This window comes from Amblyomma mixtum, chromosome 6 (genome assembly GCF_055824585.1).
Source record: "Amblyomma mixtum isolate Tamu chromosome 6, ASM5582458v1, whole genome shotgun sequence".
NCBI lineage: Eukaryota > Metazoa > Arthropoda > Arachnida > Ixodida > Ixodidae > Amblyomma > Amblyomma mixtum.
Window position 1 is genome coordinate 66,141,204 of NC_143017.1, and position 19,862 is coordinate 66,161,065.

The 19,862-nt window shown below is 46.9% G+C and overlaps 1 protein-coding gene across 1 annotated transcript in view; it reads right to left on the reverse strand.

The window, feature by feature from the left end:
- The window catches only part of Non1 (nucleolar GTP-binding protein 1), a 36,479-nt gene extending 17,126 nt beyond the window's left edge, over positions 1-19,353 (reverse strand). The window contains exons 1-9 of the mRNA XM_089548026.1: positions 19,197-19,353; positions 18,876-19,046; positions 18,661-18,764; positions 15,536-15,619; positions 10,103-10,256; positions 7,842-8,084; positions 2,934-2,975; positions 2,784-2,849; positions 13-213 (exon numbers count right to left, since the gene is read on the reverse strand). Coding sequence (XP_089404152.1) covers positions 13-213; positions 2,784-2,849; positions 2,934-2,975; positions 7,842-8,084; positions 10,103-10,256; positions 15,536-15,619; positions 18,661-18,764; positions 18,876-19,046; positions 19,197-19,244 — 1,113 coding nt within the window. The 5' untranslated portion in view covers positions 19,245-19,353. The remainder of the gene's footprint in view (positions 1-12; positions 214-2,783; positions 2,850-2,933; positions 2,976-7,841; positions 8,085-10,102; positions 10,257-15,535; positions 15,620-18,660; positions 18,765-18,875; positions 19,047-19,196) is intronic.
- Positions 19,354-19,862: the final 509 nt, after the last annotated feature.

Genomic DNA, 19,862 nt, shown 5'->3' on the forward strand with positions numbered 1-19,862 from the left:
GGCCACGCCCACCTTGGAATCCCTCGGAGCAGGCATTGCCACGTGCAGGCGGTTGAGGATGCCCTCCACCTTCTTGCCGTGCATCTTCACCTCCACACGGTGGGCCAGAAGGCGGTCGCAGGCCTCGTTCCTCACCTCAACCACACCTTCTTCGGTCACTGTGCTCATCTCCAGCACTGGGATGGACTCCTCGGCCAGTTTGGAGAACAGAGCCTGCAGGGGTTACCGCGTGTCAGGCGTCTCTGCACGTCTGCATCCAGGCTGACCTGAACTCTCCAAAATACCTCCTTTCTTTTTGTACCAAACTGAAAGTTCATTTTTTCTTTTCTATGAGAAACGTTTCTTCAACCCAAGAAAACCAAGGACATAGCCTAGAAACACTAATTTTCTGTTTGTATTTTTCTTTCCAATGAATCTCTCCAAGGAAAGGAGAGAAAGGCAATCCTGCTCGAATGTCACTAGCAAACCAATGAATATGTAGGCTCATCATCATAGGCGCATGCCATCTTTTCACCCAGGAAGCAACCGTTTCAGTGTGCAGCTATTGATTAACTACCCTGGCTACTACATACAGCTGGTATAGACGGTACTTTATTTCCATGAAACACTGTCCAGAACTGAAGGTTCTGAACTGCATTGCTGACCAATGTTCCACATGCAGCCGTTCTAAAGAACAGCTCAGGGCACCAGTTGCCCTCGCTGCATAGCAAATTTGAATGCCAGCAGTTATCGGGCCTTCGTAATCTTTTCACCTTGCCTCTTCCTTGGAGCAAGCAAGAAATTCCAGCCGAGTGCTCACCTCACCTAAGAGACGGGCTCGGAAATAAACCAACGTATAATATGTTTTTTTTTTTCCAGATTCTAGCTCATCAAATTCCTGCCTCATATTATATGCGGATCCTAACGATTTTCAGCCCAAATTCACAGTTCCAGACTCGCTATTATTCTGTGCTATCACCACCAAGTTTCCAGTGAGAAAAGGCACTATCTAGTGGTGGCGTCGGTTCTGTTTCAATGGTTTCAGTGTCGATGCCATTTCACCACACTGACCCTGGGCCCCGATGCCGATGCTACCAAAAGCTGGAGGAACACAGGTCACACAACGTCGGGACCACGAAAGCAGTACTCAGTTGCTTTTAAGAGGAAAATATTCATAACTGCGATAAGCATCGGCACTGTGTCAAGTCCTGCTACATAAATTGGATGACGTAGGAAGAGCCTGCAGTTACTGCCGCCGGACGACAGCTGAAACAGGCCTTTCCAGCCACATTCATGCATGCAGTTGGTTTAGTAAAACGTTGAGTTGGGCTAGCTGGTACAGATTCATTGTAAAACAGCGCAATAGACAAGGGACGAGGTCTCTCATCTTATGCGCTGTTGTACAATGGATCATGCAGCTGGATCACAGATTCTTGGGCCAGCATTCCCAAGGAGCTCATTGTTCACACTTTCAAGAAATGTGGGATATCAAACACGCTCAGCAGTACCGAAGAATAGTTTCTATGGAAAGATATCGCTGACAAGGGAGCCTCAGAAGACAGCACATCCAACGACAATGATCACTAAAGCTCCTATAGTGAAGATAGTTCCTGGGCGCACACGCCACGCGCCTTTGAGCGTGTGTATGCCGGAGCCAGCCTGCGCATGCACACTGTGCGAGACACAAGCGTGGCCAGCGTGGCGGCGCCTAATGTGCTGGAAGTGGCACACCGATTCACAACAATCGAAGGACCGCGTAGCTTCCATGAGTACCTGGGCAAGTCTATGCTGCTCGTTTCCGAACAGTGTGAAATAGTGTCCATCGAGTCACCGAGTCAAAAACGAAATAAAGCGCAATAAAAAAAATGCACGTGGTAAGATTTCCTCACTCGCATTATATGCAGACGAAAACATTTTTTTTTTTTCCTTTCTTCTATCCCCAAATTACACCTTGTACTAAACATGGGTCCATATTGTCACGTAGTGGTGACTGCAGTCCGGCGAACAGGAACACAGCAAGAATGTCTTCGAAACGAAACTCTTTATTCGGGCTGACTTGCGCCCGCAAAGAACTGAATCACTCGGCGGCGGCGTAGTAACAAGCGTGCTCGGCGGTCGTCGGACAGAATGACTGCCGCTGACGGCCATGCTCTTTTTAAAGCTGATAGCGAACATTCGAGATAAAGCTTTAGAAGTTACTAGAACATTCTGGCGCAAACTAGAACCGGCTCCGTCCGGATGCGATCCATCGAGATAATTCTAGGCGCGTCTTGCATCACAAACGAAGCGATAAAGCGGCATGCCGGCAGCCTTGAAGCATGAACAAATAAACACAACAAACAAACGCTACAAAGATTCGCGGCAATATTATATGTGGGTTTTTACTCTATGCTTCATATAAGGCAAGACAAAACATTTTTCATCTAAAACATCTTGTCAGCACAGAACTAGAAGCCAATTTAAGCTAACATTTTTTTTTTAACCTCAAGCAGGCTCAACTTATTAAGGGGTTGACCCATGTTTGCAGCTGATTTGCTATATTCCATGAACATGGTAGCAGCACAGAAACAACTTCTCTAGATTTACACGCACAAATCTTATAAATCATCAATACAAAGGCTCCTATGCTACGTACTTCACTGCCTTGAGAGGCATTTTGTTGCTCGCATGAAGCTTGTGCTAGAGAAGGGCTAATTACCCCAATCAAATTGCCACATCAACAAAGGGAGCCCAAAACCAGATCAGTCAAACCCCTGGTTATTTTAGAAAAGCCAAGCCAAGCCCACTGTGGCGAGTGCACCCACCTGGCCTTCAGGAGAAAGGTTGGCCGGTCTGACGATGTCCACTTTGTTGACTACCACCAAAAATGGCTGAAAGCGAAACCACCACGTCATACACAGGACTGTTCATGGAATAAAAAATATAAAAGCACTCGGGGAAAAACATTCACCCACCTTGTTCACAAACAGTGGCTTGATGTTGAAGAGAAGCTTCATCTGGAGAAAAAAAAGAAAAAACAACAAATTAAGGACATCACCTGCATGCATAGTCTGCGCTAAAGTTATGCAGTGCTTAGCACTTTCCTGCCTATGCCTATTCCCTCCGACAGCCCATTATTGATGGTTTCAGATTCGTATTTTCCCACTTTCTAAGCTCTCCTGGACAGCTAGTGCCATTATGCGGGTAAATAGAGGATCTCTTTCATTTTTGCTTTTCTATTTCGTTTTTCCACAGCACAGTGACATTTGAAACCCCCCCCCGTCCGGAGCCAGGCGATGAGCGATCGCAGTGTCCATGACAGCATCGACAGCAGGCGCCCGCACTTGCCAATGTTCCAAGGAAGCAGTGCGTTTCTATCGATTCTGATGCATTTACGCACAAGTTTTTGGACGCTGACAAAGTAGCGGCACAGAAGAAGACTCTGTTCACCAGATTATAGCACAGACAGTGAAAGAGCGTCAAATCGGCCTATAGATGCACCTGAGGGTCTCAGACAGAAGCCCCAGGGAATGTAGATATATACTGAAACAGTAAAATGTGCTATGCGGAAAGAAATATCGACCAGGAAACAAACACTTTCTGCGAGACAAGTGAGGCTAATCTGTGTTTCACAGCATCAAGGATCTGTTCTGCATGGTGGCATCATATTCACTCGGGCTAACATCTTCTTATACACCCCAAGAAATTCTGCACATTGAACGCTGACATTTGCTGAAATATTGCACAAATGGTTCATGTAGAAAACATATTCTGAAATTTTTTATGTTTCGTTCATGCGAAGAAAGAAACGTATTTTATAGTGTCCTGTAACTTATCATCGCAGCACCTTTGAAATATCATCTCTTCAAACACTTCCTCCCTGGTTTGTGAGATGTTTGGTTCAGTTTGGCACTAGTCATCCCCCCATTTTATTGCCTTCTATCTCTGTTTGCCTCTGACTGCTGACTTCCAGATTGTATCACTACACGTTTATTGCTTTAGAGCTGAGCATACCCTGCCCTGTCCCCATCCCAACATAACTAGGGGCGGAGCAGGAGGGGTTATGCATCTTATATATTTGGAGTCGGCTTCTTTGCTTTTTTTTTTTGGAGGGGGCCAGTGAGGAGTGAGGGTTGGAGGGCCGAAGTGTAGGCAGCAATATACAGTATATATTACGTGTTATGCCCTTGCTAGAGTCCTTTAGGATGTGTTCGCAGAATCTGAGCGCAATTTGTGACACCCTTTTTGAAGCCTTAATTAAAGAAAACAAGTGTGCAAATTACACGAGTAAATGCAGTAGCTTTCAAGGCTTTTTCAACTGATTATTGCGATAATGCAAGACACACACAAACTGGCAACATTTCCCTCCCTTTATCCCATACCTTCAGGAGCCCGAAAAATGGAACGTTCTGCATCCACAAAAAACTCTGCACATCGGACTTCAAGCGAACATCTACAGTCACTGCAAAACGCTCCATTAAGGGGGTGGGTCTTAAAATTTTTTTTTTTATTCTTGGTCCAATCTGAATGAAACTTCACACTCTTGATAAGTTTTTTATGCTGATTTCAAATCTGCAATTAGATTTTTGATAGCTGTAGCGGTTCAAGAAATGTTAATGTTTAAAAAAAAAATTAATGGGCATTTCTTACGGGGCTTCATAGAAATTTTGTCTCTGAAATACAAAAAGCAAGTGTGTGGCCCCAATGCCAAAGACATGCTCCAGGGGGTGATGCTATTTTTATTCATTTGAAAGCAATTTATAGGCAAGAAACTGGACCAGCATTTCTGTGAATAATTTTGCTCAAATTTTCTCTCATCACTGCCCTAATTTGTAATTAGCAAAATAATGCTAGAGTGATATAAATAGCATCACCCCCTAGATCTTTTCAGTACGATTACAGTGATACCATATTTGTTATTGTCGCTTAACGACAACATAGAAAAAAGCCCCGTAAGGCTGAGTGCGATGTCCAAAAACATCAAACTGAGAAAAAAGCATTTGAAGTTATAGACAACTGTAACTTTTGCTAGAATGAAGGTACAGCAATGTTAATAGCATCATTGTGTAGCTCTGCTCTTCAGGAGAAAGGTCATACTAAATATGTGACTGCAGCTTGTCAAAAAACTGGCAAAAGCATGTCATAAAGCCATGTACCTACCCCTAGGATCAGCAAGAAAAACTGAATTTAGCACTTGATGTGCCTGTTTCAGTGCCCTTCAAGCTAAAGAAATGCCCAAATTGTGTAATAAAGCAGTCCTGCCATAGACAAACTGACACAAGGTTTAGGTTGAAACATAACGTCGTGTTTATTCACATGGCTGGTGACTGTCCCAACGAAAAACTGCTCTACAGCAGACCAGGGCTGTATGCAGGGTCCTTTGCTAGCTTGTGTCGCTTAGCAAGCCTTGCCTTGGCAGCACTACTGTCGAGGTGCTCCCTTTGAGCCTTCTGCAGCCTGCTTTTGTCCTTCTCGAGGCTGCGGCGCACCAAGCAGCTTCCAGCACTGTAGCCGAGCTTCTCGGCAATTTGTGTGCTGCTTCTCATGAGACCTTGGTTGAAGCGGCTGATAGCCTCAGCCACTGCTCTTTCAGTGCTGCGAAGTGAGGCATGCTGATTCTTTGGGACCTGCTCCCAAATCATGGCATGCAGGCTTTCGTTGGCGTTTTGTGTGATCCCATCACTGCATCGCTGCAACAGGGCAGCATCACTCAGCCTCCTAAATACAGGCTCCAATGCCTCGCAAACAAAGCTAGGCAGGCTGTTTTTGTGTGGCGACGGTTCCTCATTCATAGCCATGGCCCTGTTGTATTTACACCATGAGTCCGACCCTTCGGGGCAGAGGTCATGTCTTGGTGCCTCATCTGTGGACGACATGTGCCGCAGTGTGGCCAGGACTGCTTTTTGCATGCCTGGCACATCGTGTTTGTGGCTCCGTAAGGCATAGCCGTAATAACCGGTGATCTTTTTTATCTTTTCTTGCGTGAGCCTTCCTTTGCCACCAAGTGGCTCACCTTGGGCTTTTTTCTTGTCGACAAGGGTGCGCAAGGCAGCTCCCATGCGTTTGTGTACATGGTTGATGCAGTCCTTTTTTTCGACTTTTATAAAGCCATATACTGCATCTTCAGTCAGAGCATGGTATGTCCGACTATCCCCATCAGACAGCATTGTCGTGTACCGCAGCTTGTTTTTTTCGAACGACCGCTGAAACAAGCGCAGGGCTGCTTCGACTTCCATCTGGCCAGCCTTGCAGTCAACATTTTTCTGGCACAGTGGAGCATGCTGCACCAGCCAGGCTGCATGTCGTTGTTCATTTTCTTTGGGCCCTTTTGTGCAGCCGAGGCAAAAGTTGGAAAGTACAATGTGGTCTATTACAAGACCAGTATGCATCTCAACTATGCACCCCACACAGATGTGGGAGCTGTGTCCACGAGTTAGCCAGGTGCCGTCGTAGATTACGTCGATGTTTCCTGGCGCGTTGCCGAACTCCGCATTACAACTCCTTGACGCAGACAACGCTAGCGGCCTCGCACTCGGTAGCGGTCGCTGTGCAGGCTTCTGCCATCATCTTCATATGGCCCTGGTAGGTCTTGTGGTGCAAGCCACGGTGCGATATATTCATCGCGGCGAAAAAGTCCGACAGGGCTGTCGCTCCTTTCCCGATGCTGTGAATGGCTTTCATTGCGCGCACGTTCACCTCGAAAGCCGTTATCTTCGCATCACTAGCCCCGGCCAACCTCGGTGATGAGAAACGCTCCTCGCGCAAGTCGCACGTGTTACAGGAGAGCACGAGCTTATCACACAACCCATACTGTTTGCTCGACTTTGATAAAGTCACGCTTTTCGTGCCACACTCGGGGCAAAGCATAAGCCCAATGAAAGAGTTCACCACGGCTAAGTCCACGATCATAAATTCTGTGCCGTTTTCTTTGCCGCTGTCACTCACCAGTTCAACGTCCAAAAGCTTGAACTTTCGTTCTGTTGCGCTCTGCGACGCCAGACGCTCCTTCACGCCCGCAGCATTTCTCGCGCACTCAGCAGACTCATCAGCAGAATAGAACACTGTGTCGATGCGGTCTTGGATGCCTCCAGAAGGGCCCGCTGACGGTTCGATGACGCCAGATGTACTGCAGCTAGGCTGGCTAGGCAGAGAACAGGCCGCTTCGGAAGCAACAGGCGATCCTGGTAAAGTGCTGTCGTCCTTCGGTCGTGCGTTCCATGGACGCTTTCGTTTCTTTCCGTACGCTTGACGCGTCTTCTTCTTCAGGCGAGCGTCTCCGGACATTCCGGAACGAAGCGGAAACACGATGCGTCGAGAGCACGGTCGAGAGAAACGTTCGGACGAGATAACTATCGCAAAAGCAAGACGCGCGACGCGGCAGCCGCGGCGGCAAACGTAGAAGAAAGAAAGAAAGAATATGACGCGCCGGTCACGCCAGCCAATGGGAGGCGAGGAACGGAACGTTTGAAACGCGCGCGCCCCACGAGCCAATCAGCGGCCCGGAAGCGGCCTTCGGAAAACCTGCGACGGTGGCTGTTCCTTTTGAGCGACGCCATTTTGAGAGGCAGCAAAATGCGCACAAAGAAACCAGCTTCAAAACGAGCCCAAGATGGCGGCGATCGGCCGGCTGCTTTAGCCGTGGCGCGCGCGGGAAGTTCGAACAAAATTTTTTCTTTTCGGGGCATTTCGTGGCTCCCATGGCGTTTTGAAAACAGATTTTATCGCATTTCCCGATTGAATTCAACGTTAATAATTAGACGGCAAGTGCTTGAAGGTACAAACATTCCGAAAATGAGTTTTTCTCAAAATCGATTTTTTGGCCATTTTTGACCGTTGTAAGACCCGCGTCCCCCCTTAAGGAGCAACAGTGACATCAAGCTTACCTGTTCCTCGAGGGTGTGTCCACACTGCTCGGAAAGATCCATGAGATAGAGGACACAAGCACGTATGTGAGCCAGAGCAGTGATGGCTTGCATCTCGATGGTGTTGCGGTCTTCCAAGGGGTGGTCCAGGATTCCAGGTGTATCGATCACCTGCCACCGGATGTACTTGTAGTCCGTGTGTCCCACATAAAGTGACTTGGTTGTAAAGGCATACGGCTGCACCTCCACGTCGGCACGTGTGATCTGTCCAGAAAGCATAGTAAGTTGAGTAGACTGTCACAGTGGTCTGCTTTTGTAGATAGCGAAGTACGCTCAATATGTCATTGAAAGTTAAACCGATGTGCAGTATGAGGAGGTTAGGTACACACTGCTGTAACACCCTGTTTTGAGGGGGGGGGTGCTTAATGTTTATAGCCTGTGTTCATTAAAACTTTTGGTAACCTTCACCACAAATATCATACGCCTGAAGGACACCACCTACAAAGAATGAAAAGGAGCACCATCATTCACTGTGACACATTACAAAAACCAATACAGGGTGTTTCACCTAAGACTTTCTGCAATTTTTAAAAATAAGCTATTTGAATTAGATGCGCGCTTTTTCTGGCATAGCATTGTCAGTGGTGTAGTACATTATAATGCAGCTAAGACGTGCTAACTAGCAGGCTTATTAACCAATATTTAATAGTTAACTTTTAAACTATTGCCGTTGGGCTCCTTAATTATTGAGAGGCATGTAGCCCACCGTAAATAATGTCCATATCTGTTTTTAGAATTTCGAGAATGCGATTATCCTCGGCGCTGTGGCTCAACAAATTTTGGCTATCTCGACGAGTTAGGTTCACTGGAGAGGTTGCTTTGCCTGCAAGCTTCTCAAACCGCATGCACCGTATTTACTCGCATAATAGGCGCACTTTTTTTCCAGAAAATCCGGCTCAAAGTTCGGGGTGCGCCTATTACGCGGGGTAAAATTTCCGGAAATTTTTCGACTCGCAAAATTGAACATACCGCATAAACGCACTCGTGTACGGGCCGCACCCCGTTTTCCCGAAGAAAATATCTAAAAAAAAACGTGTAAGGGCCGCACCGAAACTTTCCACGACCCACGCAGCAATAGCCTTTGAAATGCACGCATCGAGGCCTCCGCGATCAGCTCCGGCTGCGCGCAACGTGCGCTTGATCGCGGAGGCCACACACGCGCAAGAGCTTCCGACGCCGCCCACGAAGGGCGCCCAAGGCCAAGCTTATCATCGTCATCAATGTTTTCTTCCGCTGCGAGGGTTCACTATCCATATCGCCATCAGCATCACCAGATAGCTTTTTTTTTTGTTGCTATCAAGTGCCGGGATCTGCGGTAGCTCGTAGTTCATCGTGGTTTGTGGCTTTGCCGCCGAGCGTTGCTGTTTTAGCTCGGCGGGCAAGCACCTGAATAGCTACACGGCTGGGAGTTTGCTCTCGAACACGGCAAGCGTGCGGCAGGTCGGAAACTCGACGTGGCCGAGAAGTGCGGCAGTTGCGTCTGTGGCGTGCCTAAATTTTCGTACGCGACTCCAGGCGCCGAGGTTTTCGTGGGCCTAAGTCGCAAACGTTTCCGGCTGGAGATGAAACTTTCCAAACAGACGTTTAAAGTGAGCATCCCTGAAAACTGTGTGCGGCTGTTCTACACGATGTCGTTGTACGTGCTGTGGGTCCGCAGCAGCTGCGACGACAGCAGCACTAGTGTGGACCAGTAGTCAGTTCAGCAAAAATTTTGTTAAAATAAAGATTGGGGGTGGGGGGCGGCGAGGCGTCGGCTTGCAATCGTGTAAATACAGTATTGATCACAGTGCCAAGTTCGGGGTGCGCCTATTATGCGCGGAAATAAAAAAATCTGATTTTTCGCGACCAAACTAGGGGTGCGCCTATTATGCGAGTGCGCCTATTATGCGAGTAAATACGGTATTTTGGCGCGATGTACGCGAAATTTGTTGGGCCACAGCGTCAAGGATAATCGCGTTTTCGAAATTCTAAAAACTGATATGGATATTACTTGCGGTGGACTACATGCCTCTCAATAATTAAGGATCCCAATGGTAATAGTTTAAAAGTTAACTATTAAATATTGGTTAACAAGCCTGCTAGTTAGCACGTCTTAGCTGCATTATGATGTACTACACCACTGACAATGCTATGCCAGAAAAAGCGTGCATCTAATTCAAATAGGTTATTTTTAAAAATTGCAGAAAGTCTTAGATGAAACACCCTGTATACTCTGGGCTCACCTTGTTGATGAAGCTTGACTTCCCTACATTGGGGAACCCACATATCAGCAGTGTCCTTGTGTTGGGGTCAATGGAGGGGAGACGAGACAGATGCTGCCGTACCTGCTCCAGGTACTGCAAGCTCTGGCTCTGCCGTTTCATAATAGTGGCCATCCTGCATGAAATAAAGTGGTTCAAGGTGGCACCTACACATAGTTCACATTTCAGAGCTGGAGGCATTTTTTTTTTTTCATACAAAGCAAGGCCCAACTGTAGATATAGTTACATGCCACATGTCACCTGAGATAAGTAGGCAGATGCCTTTTTTGAACAAGGGCAAGGAGCACGCGGCCCCAACATTTTAAGTTTTTCACCCAACAAACAAAGGTGCAGCCTCTTTGAAAACAAATTCAACTACTTGCACCCCATGTAGTTCAGAGTGAAAAAGAGGGTGTCAAGTTTGGCCACACAAGACTGACAGTGCCAATCTTGCTGCAGTGACCACCAAAAGAAAAAAAACCGTTTTTGCTCCTGATGGATTATATATGTGACGGGCTGCTTACAGAGTGTCCTGAAAGCGATGCAATTATATCTGTAAACCATTTTTATTCCAGACAACGTTACAAGCATTTAAAGCGAGCGACAGCTACAGGCATCTATTAGGCACATCTTGGCTGTTGGGCGCAAAAACAACTCAGCTGTCCGATATGCGAGCTTACAGGAGTCCCGAGTCGAAATGAGTGAGCTCAAATGAGTTGTGAGTTGAAATGAGGGAGACAGCCTAGATGAGTCGCGAGTCTGAGTGAGGCGTGAGTCGCTATGTGTGGTTGACCCCGGGCGGCTGGTGAGTCTGAGTGTACCCGAGTGAGTTGTGAGCGTAAACGAGTTTAAATTCATGAGTTTGAGTGAGCCTGGGCCCCTGTGAGTGCGAGTTTGAGTGAGCCCGTCGGCTGACCCAACTTTTGTGAGTGAGCCTGGTGAGCACTCGTGGTTTTGCCGAGGTCATCCTGGAGGGCATTGACCGTAACCTTGTTTAGTGCCTTTGTCAGGGCAGTTTGAATCACTTTGCTGGTCCCAAAATGGAATCCTTTCAGACCGGTCTTCATTTTAAAGAACAGGAAAAAGTCTGCCGGAGCCAGGTAAGAACTGTAGGGAGCCTATGGCAGCGTTGCCGGGTTGTGCTTGGCCAGGAACTCCCGTATGTGGTTAGTAGCAGCACTGTCATGGTGCAACTGCAAAGTACCGGCGATTTCCTTCTGCGTTCAGATGACCCTCTTTCCTAATCCCTCGAGGACATCCATGCAGTAAGCAGCGTTGACAGTTTGTCCTTGGGGTACGAACTCTTTGTGAACCACACCCTTGGCGTCGAATAAGAGAATTAGCATGGTTTTCACTTTCAACTTGCTCATTCTTGCCTTCGTGGGGAGAGGGGACTCCAAGGTGCAGGATTTGGAACTTTCGTGCTTCGTCTCAGGGTCATACAAAAATACGCATGTTTCGTAGCCGGTAATGACACTGTCTAATCAATGAGGTTCAATTTGCACACGTCCCAAAAGTTCACTCACGGTCACCACTCAATTGTTCTCGTGTCCAAGGAGGTTGAGCCCTACACAGTGGAATGGCTCCACAGGCACATCTATAGGGTGCAAAAGACCAGGAGGTGGTGCCGAAGGCTTCTTCCTACGCCGACAGAGGTTGCAAGTGGTGATGTAATGCCGGACTGTACGGTATAATCCAGGCCAAAAGAAACGGCGCCCTATCCAGTCATAAGTTCGTGCCACACCAAGGTGTCCAGCTGCAAGCAGGTCATGGAGTTCTGCAATTATAGAAGAGCGCAGCTGCTGGGGAACAACTAGAAGGAGGGAGGGCGCGCCAGGACGGAAGTTGCAGCCATAGAGGATACCATTTTTGGTAACAAAGAGCTGCAGAGAGCGCTTCAAGCTTTCAGAGATGAGGCCAACGATGATGGTTTGCAAATATGGGTCCTTGCACTGCTCCTCGGCGATGTTGTGTAGATCAGAAATGCCAAACAGGAAAGGGATACAGTCAGTGTCACTGAGATCAGGCGGCTCAACAGGGTACCAAGACAGGCAATCAGCGTCTTGATGGAGACGTCCAGACTTGTACACGACAGTGTACGAATACTCCTGAAGGTGTAGCACCCAGCGGCCAAGACAGCCAGCAAAGGGCATGGTGGTCTGTGACAACAGAAAAAACACGCCCAAACAAGTATGGCCAGAATTTAGCTACAGCCCAAACCAGGGCAAGGCACTCGCGTTCAGTAATCGAGTAATTTCTCTTGGCAGGTGAAAGCAGGCGGCTAGCATACGCAACCACGCATTGTGGACCTAGGAAGCGTTGTGCCAGCACTGCTATGTTCTCGTAGCCACAGGCGTCTGTGCGGAGTTCAGTATGGGCCGCGGGATCAAAATGTGCCAGAATCGGGGATGAGGTCAGCAGGCGGACAAGCGTGGAAAACGCATTTTGCTGATCAGGGCCCCAGGTAAAGTCGGTGTCGGTCTTCAGCAGGCCAGTGAGGGGACGAGCGATAAGGGCAAAATCTTGAATAAAACTCCGAAAGTAGGAACACAACCCAAGAAAACTGCGCACGTCTTTCTGGGAATGTGGACGAGGAAAGTGTTGCACTGCTGGAATTTTAGCTGGATCAGGACGTACGCCAGAGGCGTCGGCGAGATGTCCAAGAATGATGAGTTGCCGGGGGCCGAATTGGCATTTGGACAAGTTGAGCTGTAGCCCGTCTGTACGAAAGACAGTCTGAATACTCCCGGGACATTAAAGGTGCGAGGCAAATGTGGGCGAGAAGACAACAACATCGTCGAGGTAGCACATACACGTAGTCCACTTACATACGCGAAGGAGCGAGTCCATCATCCTTTCGAAAGTAGCTGGTGCATTACAAAGTCCGAACAGCATGACTTTGAAATGGTTTGGTTTATGGGGTTTAACGTCCCAAAGCGACTAAGGCTATGAGAGACGCCGTAGTGGAGGGCTCCGGAAATTTCGACCCCCTGAGGTTCTTTAACGTGCACTGACATCGCACAGTACACGGGCCTCTAGAATTTCTCCTCCAAAGAAATTCTAGCCGCCGCGGCCGGGATCGAACCCGCGTCTTTCTGGTCAGCAGCCGAGCACCATAACCGCTGAGCCACCGCGGCGGCGAATTTGAACTGGTATAAACCGTCAGATGTGACAAAAGCTGTTTTCTTGCCGTCCTGCTTGTTAACGGCAATTTCCCTATAACCGGAATGAAGATCAATGGAAGAAAAGTATTGAGATTCGTGGAGGCAGTCGAGAGCGACATCGATCCTAGGGAGTGGGTACATGTCTCTTCTTGTGATGCAGTTCAGGTGGCGGTAATCGATGCAGAAACGCCAACTGCCGCCTTTCTTTTTAACAAGGAATACTGGATAGGCATAAAATGATATCCACAAGCACGAAAGCTTGGAAAGCGCTGTACCATTCATACTTGCAAAGCCAAGTCTCGACGTCAGCGTCCCCAGAGAAGAGTCCAGGATCACGAGGGTGTGACGACGACGAAGGACGCTGATGCTGCCAAATCTGAGGTGATGCTTCTGTCATTCGTCTGCCGTGGAAGGTAGCATCCGCTGCGTAGTTCCGTCTTACCCAGCACCTCCGCCAAGGATGTTATGGGGACATACTATTTACATTTATTTACAAGCGTTAGGGACTTAGAATGAATGGTTCCTAGCAGGGAGCACCAAAGCCAACAGGGAGCCCCATCAACCTCTTCTATTTCATTCATCCCTTTCACGCGGGAGGTCACTTCGTCTTCCACTTTGTCGTAACAATATCTTTAATTCATGCTGCAAATTTCAAACCTAGTAATAAAAGCAACCAGTGTCACACAATGTGTTGACAACACGGCGGTGTTGTCAACTGCATATTTTTAGACTTTTCTAAGGCTTTTGACAAGGTATCACACACTCTACTCCTCTTTAAATTACACCAACTTAACCTGGATCCCAACGTTTTTGCATGGTTGAGAAGTTTTCTTACTAATCGCTCCCAATACGTAACGATTAACGAAATCGACTCCAATTATGTCCCCGTTGATTCCGGCGTGCCACAAGGCTCCGTTCTTGCTCCCTTGCTCTTTCTAATTTACATAAATGACTTACCCACCAAAATTCAATCTCGCGCTGGCCTTTTCGCAGATGACTGTGTAATTTATCGTGAAATAACCAATCCTAATGACGAAAAGATTCTGCAATCAGACCTTAACGCAGTAACTGCATGGTGTCAGGATTGGTTAATGACTCTTAACTCTAACAAGTGTAACTTAATGCATGTATCTCGAATTAACTCTAATGTTTCTTCTTATATTCTTCAGGATTCCCCGCTTGAACAGGTAACATCTTACAAATACTTGGGCGTCTTATTTTCATCCAAATTATCATGGGAACAGCACATCAACTACATAACTAGCAACGCTAACAGATCTCTAGGCTATCTGAAACGTAATTTTGCGAACATTTCTTTATCTCTTAAATTACAATTTTATAAAACACTTATCCGTCCAAAGCTTGAGTATGCTGCTTCTGTATGGGATCCCGGCCTTGATCATCTGGTAACAACCATCGAAGCTCTTCAGAATCGGTCTGCTCGCTACATTCTCAGTAATTATCATCGTACTGCCAGCACAACTAACATGAAAAACACATTACACCTACCTCCACTCTCCTTGAGACGCCAGATACAGCGACTTTGTTTGCTCCATAAAATATACTACCACGACACACTTCACAATCTTTTACTCCACCGGCCCTCTTATGTGTCACATCGCGTGGACCATCGTCATAAAATTGGATCTTTCGCATGCCACACGAATACCTTTCATAATTCATTTCTCCCGCGCTCAATAACAGAGTGGAACCACCTTCCCGAAGATCTTGTGTCTATTACTGATGTTACATTGTTCAAAAATGCCTTAAAAGCTCATTTTGGTGTTCCTGATTAATCGTTACGCACTGTTTATTTATTTTTTACCCCCGTATTACTACTTGTATTGTGTTCTACAGTTATATTTTGGTGTTCCTTACTTGTAGTACTTGTATTGAATTCTTGGATGTTTATTGTTACCTTCTGGTGTTCCTTACTATTTTTGCACTGTTTTTGACACCCCTATATATATGTGTATATATATGTATATATATATATATATATGTGCCTGTGCTTTTATCTTAATTATGTTGAGTATTCCACTCCCCTCTGTAACGCCCGACCCGGGCCCTGAGGGTATTCGAAAAAAAAAAGAAAAAAAAATGTCATAGTGATAAACAGAAATGTAACAGTTTACAGGGAGGCATATATCTCTTGTTAAAGCAGCACAGTTACGTTTACTTTCCTTGCTTCAGAAATATAAATGGCAGTGACCCTCACATGCTAACCAACCAGTAATTAATGTGTTTTTACCTTCCCAAGGCCGCCCTCTTCAGCTGCTTGCACCTGTACAGCGAGTCACCATACTTCAGGAGCCGGACGTAGTCTCTGGCAACACTGAAACAAAGAAGGCATTAAAGCACATCAGTAAGATCCTCAATTGCACTTACATGGCGAATTAATCATCAACAGCTGGGTACAGTATCAATATTAAATTATGTTTAAAACGCAATGCTGAATTGTATTGTCAACCAATAAAAAAAAATAGTTTACGTGTATGAGTATCTATCAATTACCACCACTATGCTTTCAACCTGTTCTACCTGGACCTTTTTAAAGGGCCATGGGCCACCCACTGGTTGCAAATATTTTTTACCCGTGTAGTTGTGAGGCATCGTCCCCGGAAAGCGCAGCCACAAAAATATTTCGAAAAGACTCATTAATAGTGCAGTTACAGCCATCGCAATCAAGCTACTTCGCCATGCCCCCCCTCATTCTGTTCCCTCTCCAAGATTTTTCTCTCTCCCGTCTCGACTAGCTTCCGCAAGCGAAATTTCCCCTCCTCCTCAGATGTTACTGGGAGGCGTGGAATGCATCACCTGTCTACACCATGGCCCCGTCTTGGAAAGAATTCTTTCCTAGCTTTTTGCTACCCGGTCTATTTAGTGAGGGAGGGGGGAAGCAGCGGGGTCTCCTTGCGGTGTTTTGTCGTGCTTTTTTTTCGTTGTCCATCCTCGCCCCAGTTATATTCTTTCGAAGTTTTTCACCTTCTCCATCCCCTACCCTCAGCTTCCTGGGTGGGTGTGCAACAACCCTCAGCTTCCTGGGTGGGTGTGCAACAAAACAGCTTGACTCCTGCCTTGTGACCGTCTCCCGCTTCTCGAGCATCAATGCGCATTGCTTGGCACGCATGCCTTCCCGGCCTCGCTCCGCTGTGCTCACAAATGTTTTGCTGCTTTCACAAACCTTCGATGTTTCCTGAGGCTGCTTTGCCAAGGCGACGCTGAACGATCGAGACGCGATCAGCTCGACCACGTGAACATGTTAACGAGTGCATCCTTTTCATGCCTGCATGTGGTTTTTTTGTTTGTTTCTTTTCCATGATGCCTTCCCGTTTTACGACTGGAGGGGCAGGAAACGCCGTATGTTTCGAAAGAAACGCACGGCGAAGCATGGACCCGGGAACCCTCCGGCATTTCTTGGAAAGCAAGCCTGTGCGCTTGTGCTCTTCTCTGTGTATGCTGTTAGTTTGTGACTTTTCTCTGTTCCAAAATTCGTGTCTTTCAATGGACTCGACAAAAGTCAAGACAACGGCAGTGTAGGCAAGATGGACGAGCGAGAAGCAATGTGTGTGCAGAGTGGTCGAGTGTGCGAGCAAGGAAAAAGCTCTACAACACGACACGGCCCACGCACAGAGCACGCATGAACTGGAACGAGTAACTAAAAACCGTTTTTGGGGGGCTTGTATGTGTGCGCAAAAACAGAAGGCGCTAAGGAAAGCGTGCACACAACAAACAGATTTGTTTGTTTGTTTGTTTGTTTATGGGGTTTAACGTCCCAAAGCGACTAAGGCTATGAGAGACGCCGTAGTGGAGGGCTCCGGAAATTTCAACCACCAGGGGTTCTTTAACGTGCACTGACATCGCACAGTACACGGGCCTCTAGAATTTCTCCTCCAAAGAAATTCAGCCGCCGCGGCCAGGATCGAACCCGCGTCCTTCGGGCCAGCAGCCGAGCACCATAACCACTCTGCCACCGCGGCGGGGCGCAACAAACAGATGACGCGACGAACCGGCAACGCCTACCCTTCACCCATCAGTCAGAATGACGCACCAATGAAATGCCTTTCATGAAGGTTTTCAAGATGATGTCAGCTTGAAGGCTCAGGAGGAGGATGTTTGTTTCTCAGAGGAAAGAGCAAATGGGCTTTGTTTTGACTTTTTACAGCTTCTTGGGGTGCGCATGGCTCTATTATTTAGCAGAGGTTATCTTCGATGCCTCATGCACTGGGCTTGTTTGTTAAAAATGTCCAGAAAGGGCCAGTGGCCCTTTAAGTACTGGAGGTACTGCCCTTATACAGCAGCACCAAAGGTGAAAGGTCACAAAATTAAACAGTATCTTAGGTATGTAGGAGCCAGAGCATATGCTTTCCATGTAACATGCACTGCTTCTTAAGCAGTCTGGAAAAAACATAATGACAAAAAGGAACCCAGAAACTATAGGACAAGCATCATTCATGGCTGACAGAAAATAGCTAAAATACATTCGAATATGACTTAGCATATGCTTCTTATCTACGGCAGTAGTTCACGCCAAGTAACGAAAAGGTGAAAAAAAATGGCTGAGGCTTAACTTGGTTAAGCCTGGAGAATGCGAAGCATCATCGTGTCGCGTAATTTGGAGGCGCACAACCACAGCAACGGCGCGAGGTGGGCCCCCGTTTCTCCACTGTCGTGACGTCATCGTGTCACGTGGTGTGACGTCATGTATCACGTGATTTGGAGGCGCACAACCACAGCGACGGCGCGAGGTGGGCCCCCGTTTCTCTACTGTCGTGACGTCATCGTGTCACGTGGTGTGATGTCATGTATCACGTGATTTGGAGGCGCATAACCACGGTGAAGGGCTGAAGTGGTAGCTAAAGTAGTATGCTTCGCATAAAACACACACACTTACGAAACCCCTTGGCAATAAACGCAACGAAACTTTCTAACCAGCTGTTCATATTTGATACAAGGAAGTTTTCATTCAAATGAGAGGCACGAGTAAATGCACTTTCCTGAAAGCTTTTGGTGTTGTACACCAAATATTTTTAAGCTACGCACACTAACAGCCCAGCATACACCTTAAACTACAGGCGCGACAACATCAGGCACACTGGATGGTGTCTCCGGACCCAAAATATTTAAAAAGAAAACGAGAACACGCTTAAAATCATAAGACACTTCTACAGCACTTAACGATGTAACAGAATCTAGAAACAAAAAGTAATTCAGAATAAATCGACGTTAAGTGAATGATGTCAAGCCCGCTAGACGTTGCTATGCGTATTGCATATGACTGGCCCTGCATGGCGGCACCAGCATGGGCTCGCGCGTCTTTTCCGTCCGCCCCTGAAACGTAAAGACGAAAAAATAAAAACCAAGAAAGTATCTTACTTGTCAATCAGGTGCAGCGCAGTGTTTATCTGACCGAGAGAGAGCTTGTAATGGTCCTTGTCATAGAGGACGTTCATCAGATCAGCATAAAATGGATGAATATCCTGCAAAAAGCAAGACGAAATAAGTCAAGCACAGCTAAACATTCGCTTGACGCGCTGATCTGTCGTCTGCAGTCATTAAGGTAGCTGATGATAAACGAAATGAATACTTGCCTCAAGTTTGGGAAAGTCTGACAGCAGCTTACTCAGGCGATCATGGAAGTTTTGCTGTGTAAACTTCACTTTGCGCATGTAGAACTGTCGGATCCGGGATATCTTGTAGTGCCTGTGAACTACAGTGGGTGTCTTCCTTTGCGTTTTAGACAGAGTTATGTCGATAAAATCCTGAAAAAATGCGACGAGAAATAGTAAACCCCGTCGCCATGTAGTACGATAGAGACCACGTCCCCACAAAGTTTACGTGCTGCAAACTTCGACATAACTATACAGGCAGCTCGTCAAATAAGCCAAATGCGAACCCAAATGTTTACTCACTTTTGCGGTTGGGACAACCTCTATCTTCTTGAAGTTGAACTGTGCCATTTTGACAAAAATACGGGGTCCACGTGCGAAGTGCAACCCTCTCGTGCAGCATTACCCGCACCAAAAGAAAACCAACAAAGACGTTTGCCTTTACGATGATGATGATAACATCGATGTCGCTGACACGCCGCTTTTTGGTGGGATAACAAGCCCTAGTAGAGAAAAATGAACTAGTTATTTCCAGCATAATATCATTTTTTCTAAAAAACTATGTAATGTGAAGTAGCTTAACTACGTTGTGCATTTGGTATTTTGTTTTTCGGCTTGCCCTTGACCGAGACATCGAGGTCATCACGAATCAACGTCTTCTGATCACCTAGCGTCAAGCTCAAGTTGTTTGTCTTTTTTGGAACTAATAAAGTTTTCCCTCCTCACCTTGTGACGCTTACTTGACGGTACTGACATTTACCTTTGCCGTCATCTGTTACGACTTTCAGCCGCCATTTGAACCACTCAACGCAACATTCCGTTGTAATCTTTGAGGAAGTGAATGTAATTTGTGGGAAATGAATGTGCTGGCTCAATGGTGGTATTTGACGGTAGGCATTGTTATAGTGAGTGCCTAAAGTGCCCTCCGAACCAGCGCATATTTAGAAATTCGAGGAACTGGTTTCCAAC